Source organism: Neovison vison, chromosome 5 (assembly GCF_020171115.1).
Source record: "Neovison vison isolate M4711 chromosome 5, ASM_NN_V1, whole genome shotgun sequence".
NCBI classification, from domain to species: domain Eukaryota; kingdom Metazoa; phylum Chordata; class Mammalia; order Carnivora; family Mustelidae; genus Neogale; species Neogale vison.
The window spans coordinates 25,658,384-25,677,889 of NC_058095.1; the positions used below are offsets into that span (position 1 = coordinate 25,658,384).

Consider the following 19,506-nt stretch of genomic DNA (forward strand, 5'->3'; position numbering starts at 1 on the left):
GGTAAATATTGACCTGCACATCCGGTTAAACATTGATATTGGGGCTGGAAGCCCCATTCCCACCAAGGCATCTAATCCTGAGACAGCTACCTGGAGGCCCTGTGGATTTGGGTCCCCCTTCTTTCCCCCCAAGCCTGGAGAAAGGAGGTTCAGGAAAGTTGAAGAGAATGTTCTCATCTGCAGAGCAGATCCAGGAAGGACAGGGGCCTCCCAACAACCCCACTCTAGTCGGTCAGAGAGGCTATGTGACATGCCCAAGGACAGAGCTGGGTTCAGGGTCACATCCAGCTTCCCACTTCCAACCTCCTTTCCTCTCCCCCATCCTGAGGGGAAGGAAAGGGAGGCCGCAGGAGCCTATGTGGAGAACCCAAGATAGGATGCCCATCCCCAGGCCTTACAAGCCCAGGATCCTGATTGGCTGCCTTTAGACTAGATCTGGAAGGGGTGGGGAGAGGAGAGAGAGCCCCAGCCCCAGCCAGGATCCTCCCAGCAGGAGCGCTGCCTCCTTACCCTCCCCCAAGGCTGAGGGTTCAAGAAACTGGCCTGGGGCTGCATGCATCAGAAGGCCTGTCCCCTGGAGCACCCACGGGCAATGATCAGGCTGTCTCCCACCTTCCTGCCCAGCTTCTCGCCCTCTCCTCAAGGCCCCAGAAGCTGCCCATTCGTAATCCTTTCCCACCCTATACCACCATCAAGAAAAGTATCCCTCAGTTCCATGGCTCTTCCAAAAGATTTATTGGTCATATTTACATCTATTGCAAATAATGAGGAGGCAGCAGGGGAACAGGCTCAGACCTCATCTCTGCTCCCGAATATGAGGGTCCCAGGATGCCTGGGTCTTCCCGTCCCCTGGGAGAGACCTGAGATGCAGAGATCATTCTTGCCCCTTCTCTCAGGGTGTCGGACCATGAGGGTTCTGGGCCCAGGGGCTGCCTCCTCAGTTTCAAGGCACAAACACTGTGGTGAGGGTTGGGCAGGCAAGGCAGGGGGTCACTCCTGGCCAGGCACCGCTGGCCCAGTCCCTCTTCCCTCCCCTGGTCCTGCCCTCTTTCTTCCCCTACTGGTCCCACACTGGGCAGGGCCCGGCTGAGTGGACACTTAAACCCCAGCCCAAGGCCCTTAACTCCTGGACCATGGCCAGCCCTCCTTAGAGGCTGGAGTCCAAGCACCATCAGTGTCCTGGACTGCAGCAGCTGTCCTGTCATTGTGAGACTGGGGTACAGAGCTCAGCAAGGTGTGGGGGCATCTTCAGCTGGAGACTGGCTGGGCCGGGGCCCATCTCCGTTCCTCTTCTCAGAGCTTCCCTGTCCCCATGTAGACCCAGAGGGCAGAGCCAGGGAGAAGGGAGGGCAATGCTTTCCCATCCTCTCTCTCTTGCTTCCTGCTGACTAGGGGCAGCAGCTCCCCAGGCCATGAAGGAGATCCTTTCTGGCAGCACTGGTGGTTCTGGCAGTTTGGGACCCTGGACTCCTGCCTCCCCCAAGCTTGCAGGCCACATGGCCACTTGGAGTGTGGGGCCTGATGCTTGTGCAGAGGGAGCTGCTGGGAAAACACGGATGAGGGAGGGACTCCTGGGGGGGATGTCTGCCCACCCTCATGGGCCGGCCCTGCCTCAGCCTACGCCAGGAGGCGGATGACCCCATTGTCCGAGCCTAGCAAAAGGTGGCGTTTGGTGGGCAGCAAGGCCAGGCTGGTGAGCGTGCCTCGGAAGTTCTCAGAGCTGAGCTTGGTGGTGGCCTGGGAGGGGGGCTCGAGTAGGGAGCAGACGCCGATCTTGTTGGCCACTGTCCCGGTGACCACCTCGCTGCCATACAGGTCGAAGGTGTGGATGGGGTCAGAGGCAGACTTGTAGTGGTGCGTGGGCTTCTGTTCCAGCTCCTTCCACACGGTCAAGGAGTGGTCGGAGGAGGAGCTGACCAGGACACTGCCCTCCACCGCCTGCTCGGGGAGAAGAGAGCCTGAGCCAGCCAGACCCGGGCCCTCCCATGTGCCCAACGAGCTCCAGGGTCTTCTGTTTACTCGCACGGGATCTCCCAGGAAGACAGAGGGGTCCTGGGCAGGAGACCAGCTGCCTCCTCCACCACATCATATAAGGGCTGGTTGACATCACTGTGTTCAGGTGTCTTTAACCTAGTCATCACTGTAACTTGGGCGCTCACTCTAGGCATTGTGTGCGGCATGCCATATTGCCAAATTTAATTTTCAGGACAACTCAATGACGTAAATGCTCTTGTTATTCCCATTTTACAGAGAAAGAACCCGAGGCTCAGAGAAGTTAAGTAATCCTCCCAAGGTCAGAGAGCCAGTAAGTAGCACTGCCAGGATTAACACCCAGGCTGACCCCAAAGCCCTCCAAATTTGTCCCTGGAAGGTCCGAACTGAAAGCTACCTGGACCCCTGGGCCCCCTGGGGTCCTGGACACAGTTGGAGCCAGTGTGTCCTTAGCAGTGGCAATGCAGGTCCCCTGGCTGCAGTCAGGACAGAAAGGAAGTGCCAGCTGCCTGGAAATACCCTCCCACAAAGAGCCCTGTTCCTCCCCGCTGTCCCTCCCCGGGCAGTTCCCTGAAGTCTGTGCCTGAGAATGGGCGGGGGTAGGGGTAGGATCCCCAGGCGGGGACGTCCCTGCCCCCATGAGGGCAGCCCAGCATGGGACATGGACTCTGTTCCGTGGTCTAGGGGCAGTAAACAGCCTCCCAGCTGAGCTTTATTTAACCTGAACTGGGTCACGGACAGGGCCTGACCCCTGATCCTCCAAGCAAGGCAAATATGGACAAGAGTTACTCATTAGAACATCCCCAGGGAGCAGCAGGGTCAGCTCACCCCCTGCTTCCCGCCCCCATGGCCTGCCTCTGGCTCCTAACCCTCTGTGCCCATCAGCCCTGGGGCAGGTAAAAGGGAGATTACCTTAGCTGGAGCCTATCCTGGGTGGGCCCTAAGAGGACCTGGAGCAGGGGCGGGGCTGAGCAGTGAGGAGGGGAAAGGGACCTGTCAGTCACCTTGATCTGCAGGATGTCCCCTTCATGGGCCGGCCAGCCACGCAGAACCAGGCCAGTACGGGTGTCCAGGAGCACCATGAAGCCCGAGGAGAAGCCAGCCACCACGCTACGGCCACTGGGACTGACGGCCAAGGAGCGGACGAGGCCGGGGTTCAGCCCACCGCCGAGGCGGAACTCGTGCTGCAGAGAGAGAGAAGCTAAAGTGCCGCCCCAACCCATTTCTCCGTGAGGTCCCGCTCCCTCCCAAGCCCACACAGTTGAAAGGCCTGATCCTTTATCCCCGCCCCTCTATCAAGCAGAGGGCTCCCCCTCCATCTCAGGTCAGGCCCAACCCCCCACTCAGGGTTTGCTGCTGTGGGTCACTGGTCTAAACGACACTCTGGCCTTCTCTCTTTGGGGTCTCCCCTCCCTGCCGGGCATCCGGGCCCAGGCTCAGGGAACCGGACGGCCCTGACCTGCAGGCCAGGCTTCCTGCAGTCCACGAAGCGCAGGGTGGAGTCAGAGCTGGCCATGGTGATGCTGGTATGGGGGGCAGGCATGACGGCCACAGCGGTCAGGGGCACACGGCTGTCCCATGGCTCCATGATGCGGAGGGTCTTCCCTGGGAAGGAAAGGCACCGTGGATCTGGGGTACCAGGAGCTGACAGAAGCACCCCAACTCTTCCTATCTCCCTGGCCTACCCTGGATCTGCTTCTCATATTCCAGAGGACCTCAGAAAATGCTGAAGATGCTTTTTGACTCTCCCACCTTCCTGCTTCTGTGGCCAGGCCAGGCTCCGGTCCCCAGAGCAACTTCTTCTTTTCCCACAGCACCCCCTGATCAAACACTACTTCTCCTCAGTCTACCTCAACACTACCCAATCCCCTCTGCCTTTAAAAACCTTATTAACCTTACTTCTCCTCCCCCATGATGCCAAAATACAATCAAGCAACCATTTGCCAAACTTGTATGACATGCTACATGTTAAGCCAAACGCCTATGTGCATCATCTTCTAACCCCGTTCTGATTCCCATTTTACAGATCAGGAAAATTAATGCTTCCAGCAGCAAGGTGACTTACACTAGGTCACCCAGCAAATAAGTTGGCAGAACCAATTCAAACTCAGGTCCAACTGCTCCTCTGGGCGGCCTCACTGGGTCTCCCCACCCCTATACCATTACACCCCAACCACCCAACCCTGGCTCCTCGAACCCAGAGGCCTGGCAGCGCCCAGGATGGCAGCCAGAGAACAGGTCTCACCTGGACCCACTCACCTGTGAAGGGGTCCCAGACGTGCACAGCCCCGTCGCAGCTCACCACGTACTGCGGGGCCTCGAGCTGGCCCACGAAGAAGACGCTCTTGCGGTGCTGGGTGTAGACGAGGCGCGGAGCCGTCTCGCTGGTGCCATCCCCTGAGTTGTAGAGCGGCCAGAGGCGCACCGTGCGGTCCTTACTGCCACTCAGGAAGAAGTCCTCACTACTCAGGGGTGCCACACACTTGACGGCCCCAGAGTGGCCCGGGAAGCTCTGCAGGCGGATCTGGTGGAAGTGAAAGTGGGCGTCCTGCTGGCTCACGCCAATCTCATACTGCCAGTACGCGAGCCAGTTCCCACTCAGCCCATGGGCGCTCCGGGGCAGCTCCCGCTTCAGCGCGTTGTCCTCCTCACTGCTGACGCCCCCACTGCCCGCCCCCGGGACAGGGCCCAGCAAGCCGGGGCTCTCGGGCTGTGGGTCGTCAGGAATTTGGATGCGGTTCCCAACCAGAACGCTCCCAAAGGTCCCTGAGTGGCTGTCATCCCGTGGGCCACCCCCATTCTGGGGGTCCCACTCGGGGCCCGTGTTGGGCACAGCAGGTTCCACGCTGGCCGGGCTGCGACTGCTTGGGCTGATGCTCTCCAGGTACAGCCCCGCCAGTTCCCCAACCAGCTCGTGGTTGGGGACGATCTTCCGGATGATGTCACCTAGATAGGAGGGTGGGAGTAATCCTAAGATCAGGGAATATGGCAGGCAGCTGCCACCACCCCGCCAAAGCTTGGGAACAGAAGTCAGGGCAGGTGCTGGCTGTGAACTCTAGGCAAGTAACTCTTCATCTCTGAGCCTGTTTCTTCCCTAGGAAGACATGGATTCGCTCACATGCACATCCTCTGTATGTGCTGGGGACCATGTGGCACATGGGAAACAGAACGGTGAGAAAGACAGCTAGTGCTCCCCCTCTCAGGACCCAGATTTCAGTGGAGGAACAATAACGTATCTGACCACAAGGCTGTTCTTCCCATTCAAGGAGACAACACACATAACCACACAGCAGTGCCAGGCCTGCAAGGTATAGTCTGAGGCTACACAGACGGTGGGCTACTTATTCCTCCCAGAAACTCCCAGAGATGTCCATACATCGACCCAAGGCCCCTGCCTTCCCCAGAGATACTCTAGACCAGCTCCCATGCCTCCCTGCCGGCTAATGCTCACTCTCTGTTTATGTGTCACTTTGGGACAGTGAGGTCTGACACACAACACTGTGCTGAAGACCAGCTACAGGGTCTGGGGGGGCAAGGGGAGCACAGAGCCCTCCCAGGAGAAGAGACAGAGCCACAAAGGCTTTGCAAGGGAATGTGACGGGGCAGTACCCAACAGGCAGGAGAAGGGCACGTAGATTGTGTACGCCATCTCCAAGGTGAACACCTTCTGCAGCTCGTCCAGCAGGCTGGGGTCCACTAGCCGCTGCTGCCCGTCAGAGAAGGCCACCTCCGGCAGCTGGCCCTCGCTGCGGCCCACAGCATCCAGCTTCAGATCCTGGGGGCAGGACAGCCCAGGGCAAGTCAGCTAAGTTCACGGCACCTGCCCCGCCCAGTCCAGCCAGGTAAGGGAAGCAAGTCTGCCTACCTGGTGCTGAAGCTCGTGCAGCTGAGAGAAGACTTGAAAAAAGGTGGCCACAGGCTCACTCAGGTGCTGCTGGACCATCTCCTGACCAATGCGCAGGCATATGAGGGCGATGAGGCTGATGGTTTTCACACACAGGACAGTCCGAGCCTGGGCCCCACTCGGGAACCTGGAAAGAAAGCACACAAGCTCCAGCGCCCCCCTTACACTGACCCCCCACTCTGCAGGACTTGCCCAGGATCTACCAAAAAGCTTTCAATGAACAGAGCTCCAAGACTGATTGGCCCAAATGAGATAAGGAAACTGAGGCACAGAGAGGAGTTGCGGCTTGCTCAGGGTCGTACCGCTGGATCAGAACCAGGACTCCTGACACCCAGTCTCACTCCCAAGCTTCCCAGCCCCTCCCGGGCAGCATCCCCAGCTGGGCTACTCCCTGCACAGGGGTGGTGCAGCAGCGTACCCAGTGACAAGGGAAGTGAGGAAGCTGAGCACAGGTAGTAAGACCTCGTGGCTGATTCGGGGCAGGATGTCCATGAGGGTGGTGTCCGAGAGGTACACGATGATCTTCTGGGTCAGGGTCACCGCCGCCAGCAGCCCTGCCTCCTTACGGCTGTTCAGTCGACTGGGGCCTGAGGTGCTACCTGGGGCCACCTAGGGCCACAGAGTGGATGAGGGCCAGGCTGCCCATGGACCCCTGGGACCCCCAGATTGCTCAGGTCTGCCCTCAAGCTCCTCGGCCTCCCCTGAGGCTGCCCCAGCAGTGACTGACCAGGTAGCTGATGTAAGGCAGGTACTGGTAGGTGAGGACAGGCTCCCCGTACAGATGAGCGATGTGCAGGAGGCAGCTGAGCACAGGCCCAGACACTATATCGCCCAAGACTGGCCTCTTCTGGTAGATGTTGCCCGCACTCAGCGGGGGGCTCTCCCCGCTGCTCATCGTGAACTGCTGCCGAGTGGGCCCTGCCGAGGAAGAACCAGTAGCCTCGAGCAGCTCATGGCAGGCAGTGGGGAGGTCAGTCTTCCAGGAACTAGGGTAGCCGCTCCCATTCCCTCTAGCCTGGGGCCCACACCATGCCCTACCCGAGGAAGGAAGTAGCTTACAGACCGGGACCTGGCAGGGACGTGGAAGTGGGAAGGATGCCCTACAGGGGGCTGAGGACAGACAGAGAGTCTGAGATGGAGCCCCCTCTCCAGCACCAACTGCAGGCCTTACCAACGTAGCAAGATGTCAGCAAGCGGAGCAGGTTCCGGGCCACATAGCGAGAGGCCACAGTGGGGCCAAGCCTGGCAGACAGCCAGCGGACCATCTTGCAGGCCGTATCTGCAAGGCAGGAGCAGGCCCTGAGCTCATCAGATAACGGTGGCTTGCCACTCCTCTCACCCCACCCCATGGCACCCCTCCTAGACAATCCTGGTGCAAACCTGCCAAGCAGCCTGTGCCCCACACCACCACCATCTATTTCACAGTGCCAGAGGGGACCTGTGGCTTTAGGACTGCCCCAGGTGACCCTGGCTTCCAGGCTGCTCCAGAATCCTCCCCTCGGGTACAACTTGCAGGAAGGTCATCCTTTCAGTGAATCTTCTTAAGCTGCTAAATGAGGCCTGGCCAGGCCCTAGCTCCCTCCCACTATGGCCTATGCTCCCTCTTCTTCCCTCTAGTCTCCTTGTCTAACCAGGCCAGCCTTTCACTGCTTCTCCTTTTTTTTTTTTTTTTTTACGATTTTATTTATTTATTTGCCAGAGAGAGAGAGAGAGCAAGCTAGCTCACAAGCAGGGAGAGTGGCAGGCAGAGGCAGAAAGAGAAGCAGGCTCCCTGCTGAGCAAGGACCCTGATAAGGGACTCCATCCCAGGACCCTAGGATCATGACCTGAGCCAAAGGCAGCGGCTTAATGGACTGAGCCACCCAGACATCCCTTTTCACTGCTTCTTTAATGGAGTCACAGAACCTCACACATGCTGATCCCTCTGCCTGGTATGCTCTTCCCACCACAGACCCTACCACTTTTTTTTTTTTTTTAAGATTTTATTTATTTATTTGACAGAGAGAAATCACAAGTAGATGGAGAGGCAGGCAGAGAGAGAGGGAGAGGCAGGTAGAGAGAGAGAGAGGAGGAAGCAGGCTCCCTGCTGAGCAGAGAGCCCGATGCAGGACTCGATCCCAGGACCCTGAGATCATGACCTGAGCCGAAGGCAGCGGCTTAACCCACTGAGCCACCCAGGCACCCAGACCCTACCACTTTTGCCTTGCTACCTCCTATTCACTGGGCCTCAACTGTCTCTACCTCTTTTTATCCTCCTAAAGATTTTATTTATTTATTAGAGAGAGAGCACAAGTGGAGGCGGAGGGGCAGAGAGAAAGGAAGAAGCAGGCTGCCTGCTGAGCAGGGAACCCAACGGGGGGCTCAATCCCAGGACCCTGGGATCATGACCTAAGCCAAAGGCAGACGCTTAACTGACTGAGCCACCCAGGCATCCCTGACTCTACTTTCATGGAAGCCTCTCTGACCCCTGAAAACTAGATCTAAGCCCTACTTATAGTTCCTTGTAGTACCTAGCCCTGTTCTTTACAGCATTGCTTTACCTAAGGTACCCTCCTCTGCTAGGAGTGAGCTCCAGGAAGGAAGGCCCACACCTGTGCCACACGTGAATCTGTTCAATCCACAACTTGGCGCAGACAAGGTACTTAGAAATGCTGAATGAAAACCAGAGTAAGGGGCGCCTAGGTGGCTCAGTCGTTAAGTGTCTGCCTTAGGCTCAGGTCATGATTCCAGGGTCCTGGGATCAAGCCCCGCATCAGGCTCCCTGCTCAACAGAAAGCCTGCTTCTCCCTCTGCCTGCTGCTCCCCCTACTTGTGTGTGTGCTCTCTCTCTCTCTCTTTCTCACTATCAAACAAATAAATAAAATATTGAAAAAAAATATGATCATTTTAACAGATGCAGAAAAAGCATTTAACAAAGTACAACACCCATTCATGATAAAAACCCTCAAGAGGATCGAGCCCCGCATCGGGCTCTCTGCTCAGCGGAGAGCCTGCTTCCTCCTCTCTCTCTGCCTGCCTCTCTGCCTACTTGTGATCTCTCTCTGTCACATAAATAAATAAAATCTTAAAAAAAAAAACCCCACCCTCAACAAAGTAGGTTTAGGGGGAACATACCTCAACACAATAAAAGCCTTATGTGAAAAACCCACAGCAAATATCATCCTCAATGGTGAAAAACTAGGAGCTTTTCCTCTAAAGTCAGGAATAAGACAATGATGTCCAGTCTCACCACTGGAAATTCAAACCACAGCAAAATGACAACAAAAAGAAATAAAAGGCATCCAAATTGATAAGGAAGAAGTAAAAGAAGAAGTAAAACTTTCACTATTTGTAGGTGAACTGACACCATATACAGAAAACCATAAAGACTCAAAACCAAAAAACTACTGGAACAGATAAATGAATCCAGCAAAGTTACAGGATCCAAAATCAAAGTATAGAAATCGGTTGCACTTCTATATGCTAATTATAAAGCAACAGAAAATAAAATTAAGAATCACATTTAAAACTGCACCAAAAAAAAAATACAATGCTTAGGAATAAATTTAACCGAAGAGATAAAAGACCTATACTTTGAAAAATATAAAACATTGATGAAAGAAATTGAAGACAACACAAAGAACTGGAAAAGCATTCTATGTTCATGGATTAGAAAAATGGATATTGTTAAATGTCTAAACTACCTAAAGCAGTCTACAAATTTAATGCAATCTCTATCAAAATACCAACAGCATTTTTCGCAGAACAAGTACAAACAACCCTAAAATTATTATGGAACCATAAAGGACCTTGAATAGACAAAGGAATCTTTTTTTTTTTTAATTTTTTAAAGATTTTTATTTATTTATTTGACAGAGAGAGGTCACAAATAGGCAGAGAGGCAGGCAGAGAGAGAGGAAGGGAAGCAGGCTCCCTGCTGAGCAGAGCCCAATGCAGGGCTCCATCCCAGGACCCCGGGATCATGACCCGAGCTGAATAGCCAAAGCAATCTTGAAAAAAAAAAAGCAAAGCTGGAGGCATCACAATTCCAGACTTCAAGTTATATTACAAAGCTGTAGCAATCATAACAGTATGATACTGGCACAAAACAGACACACAGATCAATGGAACAAAATAGAAAAACCACAAATAAACCCACAATTATATGGTCAACTGATCTTCAACAAAGGAGGAAAAGACTATACAATGGGAAAAAGACAATCTCTTCAACATATGGCAAAAAATTGGACAGCTACATGCAAAAGACTCATACTGGGGATGCCTGGATGGCTCAGTCAGCTAACTATCCTACTCTTGATTTCAGCTCAGGTCTTGACCTCAGGGTCTTGAGTTCAAGCCCTACACTGGGCTCCACCTGGCATGGAGCCTACAAAAATAAAAATAAAAAAAGGAATCAAACTGCCCCACTTCCTTACACCATACACAAAAATAAACTCAATATGGTGAGAAAAAATTTAAAAAAAAAAACCCACCTCAAAATGGACTAAAGACCTAAATATGAGACCTGAAACCATAAAAATCCCAGAAGAGAGCACAGGCAATAATTTCTCTAACATCAGCAGTAGCAACATCTTTCTAGAAATGTCTCCTGAGGCAAGGGAAATAAAAGCAAAAACAAGGGGCGCCTGGGTGGCTCAGTGGGTTAAAGCCTCTGCCTTCGGCTCAGGTCATGGTCTCAGGGTCCTGGGATCGAGCCCTGCATCCGGCTCTCTGCTCAACAGGGAGCCTGCTTCCTCCTCTCTCTCTTTGCCTGCCTCTCTGCCTACTTGTGATCTCTCTCTCTGTCAAATAAATAAATAAAATCTTAAAAAAAAAAAAAAAAAGCAAAAATAAACTACTGGGACGACATCAAAATAAAAAGCTTCAGCACTGCTAAGGAAACAATCAATTAAAACTAAAGGGCACCCTAAAAAATGGGAGAACATATCTGCAAATGACAGATCTGATAAAGGCTTAGTATTCAAAATATATAAAGAACTGCTACAAGTCAACACCCAAAGCACAAATAATCCAACTAAAAAACGGACAGAAGACACAAACAGACATTTCCCCAAAGATATCCAAATGGCCAACAGACACATGAAAAGATTCTCAATATCACTCATCATCAGGGAGATGCAAATTAAAACTATAATATCAGGGCGCCTGGGTGGCTCAGTTGGCTCAGCAACTGCCTTCAGCTCAGGTCATGATCCCAGGGTCCTGGGATTGAGCCCTGCATTGGGCTCCCTGCAGAGAGGGATTCCCCTTCTCCTCCTTCCCTCCCCCCACTCATTCTCTCTCTCTCTCTAGTAAATAAATAAAATCTTTATTTATTTATTTATTTAATTTTTTAAAAAAGATTTTATTTATTTATTTGACAGAGATCGCAAGTAGACAGAGAGGCAGGCAGAGAGAGAGAGAGAGAGGGAAGCAGGCTCCCCGCTGAGCAGAGAGCCCGATGCGGGACTCGATCCCAGGACCCTGAGATCATGACCTGAGCCGAAGGCAGCGGCTTAACCCACTGAGCCACCCAGGTGCCCCTAAAATCTTTTTTTTAAAGTTAAAAATAGTACTATAGGGTAGTGATCCAATAACTGCACTACTGGTGTTCACCCCCAAAATACAAAAACACTAAATCGAAGGGATACATGCACCCCTGTTTTTGCAGCATTTACAACAGACAAACTATGGAAGCAGCCCAAGAGTCCACTGATAGATGAATGGATAAAGAAAATGCAGTATAGTTGTTCCTGGGTGACTCAGTCAGTTAAGTGTCTGCTTTCAGTTCAGGTCATGATCCCGGGGTCCTGAGATTGACTCCTGCATCGGGCTTCTCACTCAGCAGGGAGCCTTCTTCTCCCTTTGCCTGCTGCTCCTCTTGTCTGTGCTCTCTCCCTCTCTGATCCTCACCAAAAAAGTCTTAAGAAATAAGATGTAGTGTATATATATAAGTGGAATATTATTCAGGCTTAAAAAATAATCATACCCTGCCATGCCCAACAACATGAATGGACCAAGAGTATAATGCTAAGCAAAAAAAGTCAGAGAGAGAGACCAATCCCATATGATTTCACTCACAGGTGGAATTTAAGAAACAAACAAGAGCATGGGGTGCCTGGGTGGGGCAGTCATTGAGGGTCCGACTCTTGGTTTCGGCTCAGATCATGATCTCAGGGTCGTGAGACTGAGCCCTGCATTGGGCTCAGTGGTCGGTGCAGTCTGCTTAGTGTGCTCTCAAATAACTAAATCTTAAAAAAAAAAGAGAGAGAAACCAAAAAAAAAAAAAAAAAAGACTCTTAACTCTAGAGAACAAACTTCAGAGGGGAAGCGGGGATGGGGTGGAGAAAACAGGTGATGGGGATTAAGGATAACTTGTGTCGTGATGAGCCCAGAGTCTTGCATAGAATTGGTGAAACACTATATTGTACACCTGAAAACTAAGAAAACACTCCAGGTTAAATATACTGGAAATTAAATTTTAAAAAATAAATAAACAAAACAAAACAAAACAAAACACCCACAGGGTGCCTGGCTGGCTCAGTCAGAAGAACATGGGACTCTTGATCTCAGGGTATTGCGTTCGAGTCCCATGCTAGGTGTAAAGCTTATTTCGTTCAATAAATAAATAAGTGACCAGAGGACTGTTTGGCCAATACCTTAAGGCCTGAGAACTCACCGAGGAGGATCTTCTGTTCTTTGCCCTCTGACTGCTCAGTCAGCGGCTCCTCTTCTTCCTCCCCATCTGTCTCGCCACCGCGGGCCACCACCGTATCCAAGGACAGCACAGTGTCAGAGAGAGTGAGTTCAGAGGTCCTGGTGATCTCGTCTTGCTCCCCGTCCCCCTCCTCCTCCTCCAACACCACCACACAGCCTTCATCCTCCTCCTCTTCCTCCTCTGAGCCCTCGCTCTGCTTCAAGTCCTGGCTGCTGTCGCCTGACCTGAGGCTGCTCTTGTCCATGGGAGCACCACCTTCCTCGGCAGCCCGCTCCTCGCCGAGGGAGGTCTCGCTGGTGCTGCTCTTGTCACTCAGCCGACCCAGGCTCACAGCCTCGGCTTCCTGGGGCTGTGGGGACTCTGTCACATAAAGCCCAGCCTGGAAGTCCTCGGTTTCAGGGAGATAGGCCTGGTCGTGGAAGCTGACGCCAGACGTGTAGTCTGGGAGCCCCAGGCCCGAGGAGGCTGCAGGCTCACCATCCATCGGCATCTCCTCCCTGAAAGCACAGGAGCTGGGCCTGGCCCCCGGGAGCTCACTCTCCTCGTCCTCGGGGGCACCCACCAGGCCCTTGCTTTCCTCCTGAGAGGCCTCCACACCAGCCAGCACCTGTAAGACGTGGGGCAGCAGGTGGATGAGAAAGGCCTGCAGGCCCAGCCGCACCATCAGCTGGGCCACAAAGCAGTCCGTGTACAAGTAGAAGCGGCCGTGTAACCTGCAGGGGCTCTCGTAGGCACCGATGAGAGGTTTCAGGAGGTACTTATTAGCATTTCTGGGGCCCAGAGCCTTAGCGACCGGTTCAAAGAGGTACCAGGCTGCGTACACGGCCGTGTGCTCCTCAGACATGAGTGACAGCACGAAGGGCAGCAGGATCTCCAGCCCCTCCGGGGTGATGTCACTCAGCACCGCCCCCAGTTGCTGCCACAGCGCGAACACCAGCTCCCGCCCCTGGGCCTCGTCCTCCACGCGTCTTGCCTGATACAGGAGGATGAACTTGTGTAGCGCTGGGAAATACGGGGGGAAGGGAACCACAGAGCTGAAGGGGCTGAGGAGCTGGGCCGGGCAGGGAGGGGGCAATCCCTGGGAGACCGGCCTGTACTCAAAGAGTGGGGTTAGTTTGCCCCTCCCTGCCACCGCAGGGCCTTCGGGTCCACTCAGCTGCAGGAGTTTGTCCAGCACGGGCTGCAAAGACACAGGGACCTCCTTGGGGTGACGTAGGCAGAGCCCCCGGACAGCCTCAAAGCGTACCCACAAAGAGGCATCAGGCGGCAGCATTCGGACCCTGGTGGCAAACACCATCTCAGCCAACAGGACCCCCAGCGCCTGCATGTCCCGATGGAGAAGTTCCCGCAGTTGCACGGGTGGTTGGATCTGGGGCTGCTCAGGCACTTCCAGCTGGCTCCCAAGGCCTTTGGTCAGAAAGTTGCCAAGTTTCTCCAGCCCTTCCAGGGCCTGCACAGGATTGAAGCCCTCGGGAAGAAGAATCTTCCCCTCATCCCCTTCCCCAGAGTCTGCACTGGCAGGTTTGTTCCTGCGGCCTGGCCGAGAGGCTGAGGCCACTGAGAAAGACAGGAGGCCTGGTGGGGCTTGACTGGAGACAAAGGAAGAGGAGCCTAGCTGGTCACCGGCTTTCCCCGCTAGGGAGATGGAATCCAGAGCTTCCGTGGCCTGTTCCAACTCATCTTCCCCTGCCCCAGGCCTGTCTCTGGCCCAGCCAGCCTCACAGGAAGTGCCCTCCAAAACCAGCCTGCCCGCCCCATTCACAAGCTGTCCTGGTAAGTCCTCCCGGCCAGTGCTCTCCTGGATGGTCTGGAACAACACTCTGGGAATGAGTGGGGGCTCAGAGGCCAGGGCAGGAGCCCCGGCCAGGCGCTGGGGGTGCGGCTGATCGAAGAGCTGTACGACGCCATAGCTGGTCAGGTGGGTGTGGGCATCCACCAGGTGCAGACACACGTTCTTCTCCTTCACAGCTTCCTTGCCCTGCAGTTTGTAGCCAAAGGTGAGGTCGATCCAATGGTGCAGGTCCTGGGACACCTCTCGGCTCTCCAACAGGGCCCGGTGGGCGGACACGAACTCGCGGCTGGAGCCGCACCAGGCTGGCACATCCAGGTCAGGCATGTCCGGGTGGATGGAGGAGAAGATCGAGGGATCAGCGTAGAACTCAGGGATGCACTCATCAGGTGTCCAGCTCTGCATGCGCTCCATGCTGGCAGGATACTCGTGGGGCTCCCACTGTGCCCGCACGTGTCCACAGAGCACGGAGCGGGGCGTCCGCCGAGCCTTATACACGTAATATGTGATGTCGGAGAGCACGTCTGAGATGTGATGAGGAACATGAGGTGGCTCCCCGCCCCCCGCACCACCAGCTACAAATGCCTGCCTCGTCATCTCGTATGTGAAGTCCAGCTGCTTGTCCCCCTTGTTGAGGCGGAACTTGGACTTGCGCAGGTCTCGAAAGCGCCCGTGGGGGGTGGTGAAGTCCACCACCCAGGGCAGCACTGGGTGGTAGTTGGGATCGCCCTGCCGTCGACCAGCCAACCTGTTTAGCTGCATGAGGTAGTGGAAGTTGCTGATGCGGCCATGGACCCAATCTAGCACAAGACCCCGAAGTTCCTCCCGGCAGGTGGGACACCTGGGTCCCTCTCCTCCCTCGTCTCCAGGTCCGACGCCTGGCCCATTCTTTGCCACAGGGCTCTTTTCATTCTCATCCTCCTGAGGCCTCTCGTAAGCACTCAGGTCCAGCCGGAGCTCGCTGCAAAGCTTTTCATCTACGGCGATGTGGTGCAAAGTTAGGGCCCCGCAGGCCAGTCCCTGGCGGTGACAGGCATCCATGGCCCTCAGCACACGGAAGAGAATGAAAAGCACCTTGGCTTGGCTGTTGGTCAGCTTGGCAGGGCTGAAGGTGACAACATCGTGCAGGGAGAACTGCACGTATGGGTGTACCACGTACAGCATCTCTGGAGACTCCAGCAGAGCCTCAGCTCGCAGAAGACTGGGACAGGCCAGGTTGCCCCGAGGGGGACAGGCACCCTCTCTTGCAGATGACGGGCCCTGGGTAAACTCACCCACAGACAGGAAGGAACAACCATAGACCCTCTGCAGAGCCTGTCGGACTAAGTCCAACGCGCGGACAGCTGAAGGGGCAGGGCTGTGACTGTAGGGCTGCCCATAAGTGCGGTAAGCATGGCGCCACAGGTTGCGATAATTCTGCGCAGCCACATCCTGCATGAAGCGAGTGAGGGTCTCGGGACTGCTGGAGCCGTCCTCTGAGGGCAAGCCGCTGCCCAGGGGGTAGGACAGCCGCCGTTTCCGCAGCCCGTGCACCTCCACGCGCGTCCAGCCGTGGGGCAGCTTCTGCACAGAGCGTTGCAGAAGAGTCCTCACTTCCGCCTCGCTCAGGCCCTCTGCCCGGGGACAGGGTCCGGAGGGCAGCCGGCGCTCGCGGAGACTGCCCAGCCAGCGCGCGGGCACTAAGGCCACCACGTGGGTGCCCCCCGGGGCCGGAGCCAGCTGCCGGGCATCGATGTTCAGGTCCCTCTCCACGCTCTGGAGCAGCTCCTCCATGTCCGGGCTTGGGGGCGGGGACCAGCCGTGCGTCCCGTGGGTAAGAGGGACTTCCCGCCCCTTGCTCCCCAAAGCCATCCCCTCCCGGCCGCCTGGGGGTTAGCGCGGGGCTGAGCCCGGCCACGGCCCTGCCCGCGACGGCTTCCGGGGTGCCAGGCCGGGCGGGGAGGGATGGGCGAGGGACCGGGGCTGAGACCAAGGCGGCGGGCGGTGGGCCGGGAACAGAGGAGGGGAGGCCGGGGACGCTCTTACCCCTCTGCAAAGTCCTGCGCTCCGGGCGCAGCCGGGCAGGGGCTGCTGGGCGCCTGATTCGGGCTCTGCCGTGACCGGTCAGCTGACGGGGATCACGTGATCACCCCCGCACGGAAACAACCGCACGTGGCTCGGAGGGGCCGGCCGGACAGCGCCTCCCGCCGGCGCCACCGCCTGGCCGACCGCGGTGCCCTCCCTCTCCGCGCTCTTCTCTGGTCAGGTGGCGGCTTCGTTTCCTGGGAGTGCAGGGAAGGGGGATGCTGAACGGCCCACGAGATTTCCCCTCCCTTCCCTGCTTCCTCCTGTATGCACCAGAACGCGGATTTGAGGACGATTTTCCCGGGGATTCCAGCCTTTAGCGGGCTGATCCCACGCGCTCCTCTGGTTTTACAGATAAGGAACCGCAGGCTGAGCTGGGGCTTTTGGCATTAAGTCCCTTCAGCGCCTCCATGCTACCTACCAAGTGAACCAGCTTTTAGTTTTCCAACACATTTCTTCAATAACATTACATCTGGTCTTTACAACAACCCCTGAAGTAGAAAAGATAGTAATATTGTTTATACTTTACAAGTGGTAACCAAGCTCCACCAGAGACTTGCCTAAGTGGCAAAATGGAAACTTGGAACCTGTTTCACAAATTTTCTGCCCTAGAGTCCTCCCACCGCATCCCTCCCCGGCGCCCCAGCCCTCTTGGGGCTTTCTCTCTCTTTCTTTCAAATTCTGGGCGATCTGAGAGGGAGAGAAGTGTCCCAGGCCCAGATGCTTGTGGTTCTTGGGAGGAAATGTTCCCCCAAGACTTCCCGTTGAAGATCCGCCTCTGAGGTGCCAGAGCCTGCTGCTATGGTCAGAGCCTTACAGTTGCTACCTTGGCTGGGGGGTGGGGGATGGATGGGGGAATGCAGCATAGGACAAGGAGCAGAAACCAGAGAACTGGTACCAAAACCAGACGACTTCTAGGGGTCTCAGTTCTGACTCATTTGCAGGACAGATAGGCCATTGCAGTAAAACCACTGGCTGTTTTTTTGTTGTTGTTGGTTTTTTTTTTTTTTTTTTAGTCTCTTCTAGAAGGAGATTTTGCCTCATGGAGGAGTTTGGTGTAGAGGTTTGGGGGATCCATAAAGACGCTTAAGAAAAACTAAAGTCCCAATTACAGAGGAAACAAACGGATCAGCAGTGATCTGATTCCATTTGCATCCTCTTTCTTGAAGCAGCAGAAGCCCTGATGTGCTTGGTCACATGACCTGGGGCAGTAAAAACTTAACAACCATCATTCCTGGAGCACTGATTAAGAGCCAGGCACCCTGCTAAGCCCTTTGCATATTGTTTTGTTTAATCCTCAGCACAACCTTCTTAAAAAGATATTTTTATAACCATTTAGGATGAGGAGGTAACTTGCCCTTAGGTAACTAACTGCCTTAGGTAACTTGCCCAAGGTCACCTAGGAAAGAAGTGGTAGGGCCAAGATTCAAACCCAGACTATCTCATTCTAAAACCAGTGCTCACTGCACTCCATACAGCATTATTTTCTCAGCACGATGTACACCCCCAAATTTGGTTTGAGTACCTGAAGGCAGAGAACGGGTTTTGATAAAAGGTAGTGCCTGCTGCTAAGGACCTATGAAATTGGGTCCACCAGGTCTGCTCTGGTCCTTTTACCTAGACTGAGCAGGCCCTTTTTCTTCCCGTAAATCGGTGTGTGCTCTGCCCTCTAGTGGTTTCGCTTGCAATCAACAATGACCTTGAGTGTAACTAACTAACCTAAGGATTCTTTTCTTGAATAGGATGGCCTTACAATGCTGGCCACTGGTGCACTAAGATTTCTGGTGGCACTGACACCTTCCCCAATCGGAGGTCTAAAACAGTGGTTTTCAAACTTGATGATGTACTTCAGATTCAGTAGTCTGGGGTGAGACCCAGGAATCTGAAATTTTAAGAAGCACCCCAGTTCATTCTAATGCAGGTCATCTGCAGGCCACATCTCCATGTAATGATCTGTAACAGCTCAATTGTAAATCTGTAATAGCTCCCTGGAATCCCAACCCAAGCACCCTTGGGCTTTGGGGAATCTGGGACCAAATTAGCTACTCCCTTTTGCCAACTTCAATATTGAGTTTCCTGGAGGTCATGGCTTGGATAGTCGGGGAGGGAAGCTGCAGCTGCCCAGGCAGTTAGCCCATGCTGAGTGAGGTTAGTTCTTGCTGATCTGGCAGGGAGAAAAATGAAGGAAGCTAACATTTAGTGCAGCAACTGTGGGCCAGATACTGTGCTAGGTGTTTTCAAATAAAATCCTTTTTTAATCCCTACAATAAACCGTGAATTTATTATTCACTCTCTTGCCGATGAGGAAATTGAGGTGCAGAGATGTTGAATATCTTCAAGTTCAGAGCTGGTAAGGGCTGGAATTAGACTGAATTGCCTAATTCAGTAATTCTCAACTGGGGGAAATTGAGGCCACCAGGTATATCTGGTAATGTCCAGAGACAATTGTGGTTGTCCAAACTGCAGGGTAGAGGTGTTGCTAATTTCATCTAGTGGGTCAGGGATGCTGCTAAGTATGTTACAAATGACAGTTCCCACAACAAGAAATTATCTAGCCCAAAATGTCAATAGTGCTGAGGTTGAGAAACCCTGGACTGAAAGCATTTTCTTTCGCCCTATGGGGTGGGAGAGTGAGGGGAGGGAGAGTTAGTGGAACAAAGTGGAGATGGGCCTACCCCAAAGGCCTTGGGAAGGAAGAGGACAGGACTTCCAAGATAAGGATAGTGGATAATGGGGGCAGCTGGTGAGGTTTCTCTTTCTTCCAAGCTTGGCCAAGGCCCTGCTCAGTTTCTCCCAGCCTTGCCAAGTCAGTCCTGGGACTTCACACTAAGTTTGTCCTGGAATAACCCTGACTCCTAGCTCAGGGCTGAGGTAAAATATTTACCTGGGCCTTCTTGGAGGACTTCCCAAAGCCCCTGGTTTCTAGAATCAATGCCTTCCACCTGCAGCCCACATTAGCACCCTTGCTGTGGAAGGTGAGAGTGTAAATAAAACAAGGGTCAGGTGGTACCTAGGTTAGAAGTGGACTGAATAGGCAAAGTCAAGAGAGTCCCCTTAGGG

General features: G+C 54.2%; 1 protein-coding gene across 2 annotated transcripts; it reads right to left on the reverse strand.

Annotated features, from left to right (window-relative positions):
• Nucleotides 1–711: 711 nt before the first annotated feature.
• WDR81 (WD repeat domain 81) lies at nucleotides 712–16,464 on the reverse strand. Of its 2 annotated transcripts, none has more exons than XM_044248173.1 (10): nucleotides 12,555–16,464; nucleotides 7,068–7,175; nucleotides 6,624–6,814; nucleotides 6,315–6,505; nucleotides 5,858–6,023; nucleotides 5,602–5,767; nucleotides 4,252–4,938; nucleotides 3,452–3,597; nucleotides 2,997–3,176; nucleotides 712–1,938 (listed from the first exon to the last, which is right to left on the reverse strand). In XM_044248173.1, the coding sequence occupies exons 1-10, from the start codon at nucleotides 16,231–16,233 to the stop codon at nucleotides 1,618–1,620; spliced, it is 5,835 nt and encodes a 1,944-aa protein (XP_044104108.1). In that variant the 5' UTR covers nucleotides 16,234–16,464; the 3' UTR covers nucleotides 712–1,617. The 2 variants fall into 2 exon arrangements, with proteins under 2 accessions (XP_044104108.1, XP_044104109.1); XM_044248174.1 differs by lacking the exon at nucleotides 12,555–16,464 and adding an exon at nucleotides 11,957–11,975.
• Between the last annotated feature and the right edge of the window lie 3,042 nt (nucleotides 16,465–19,506).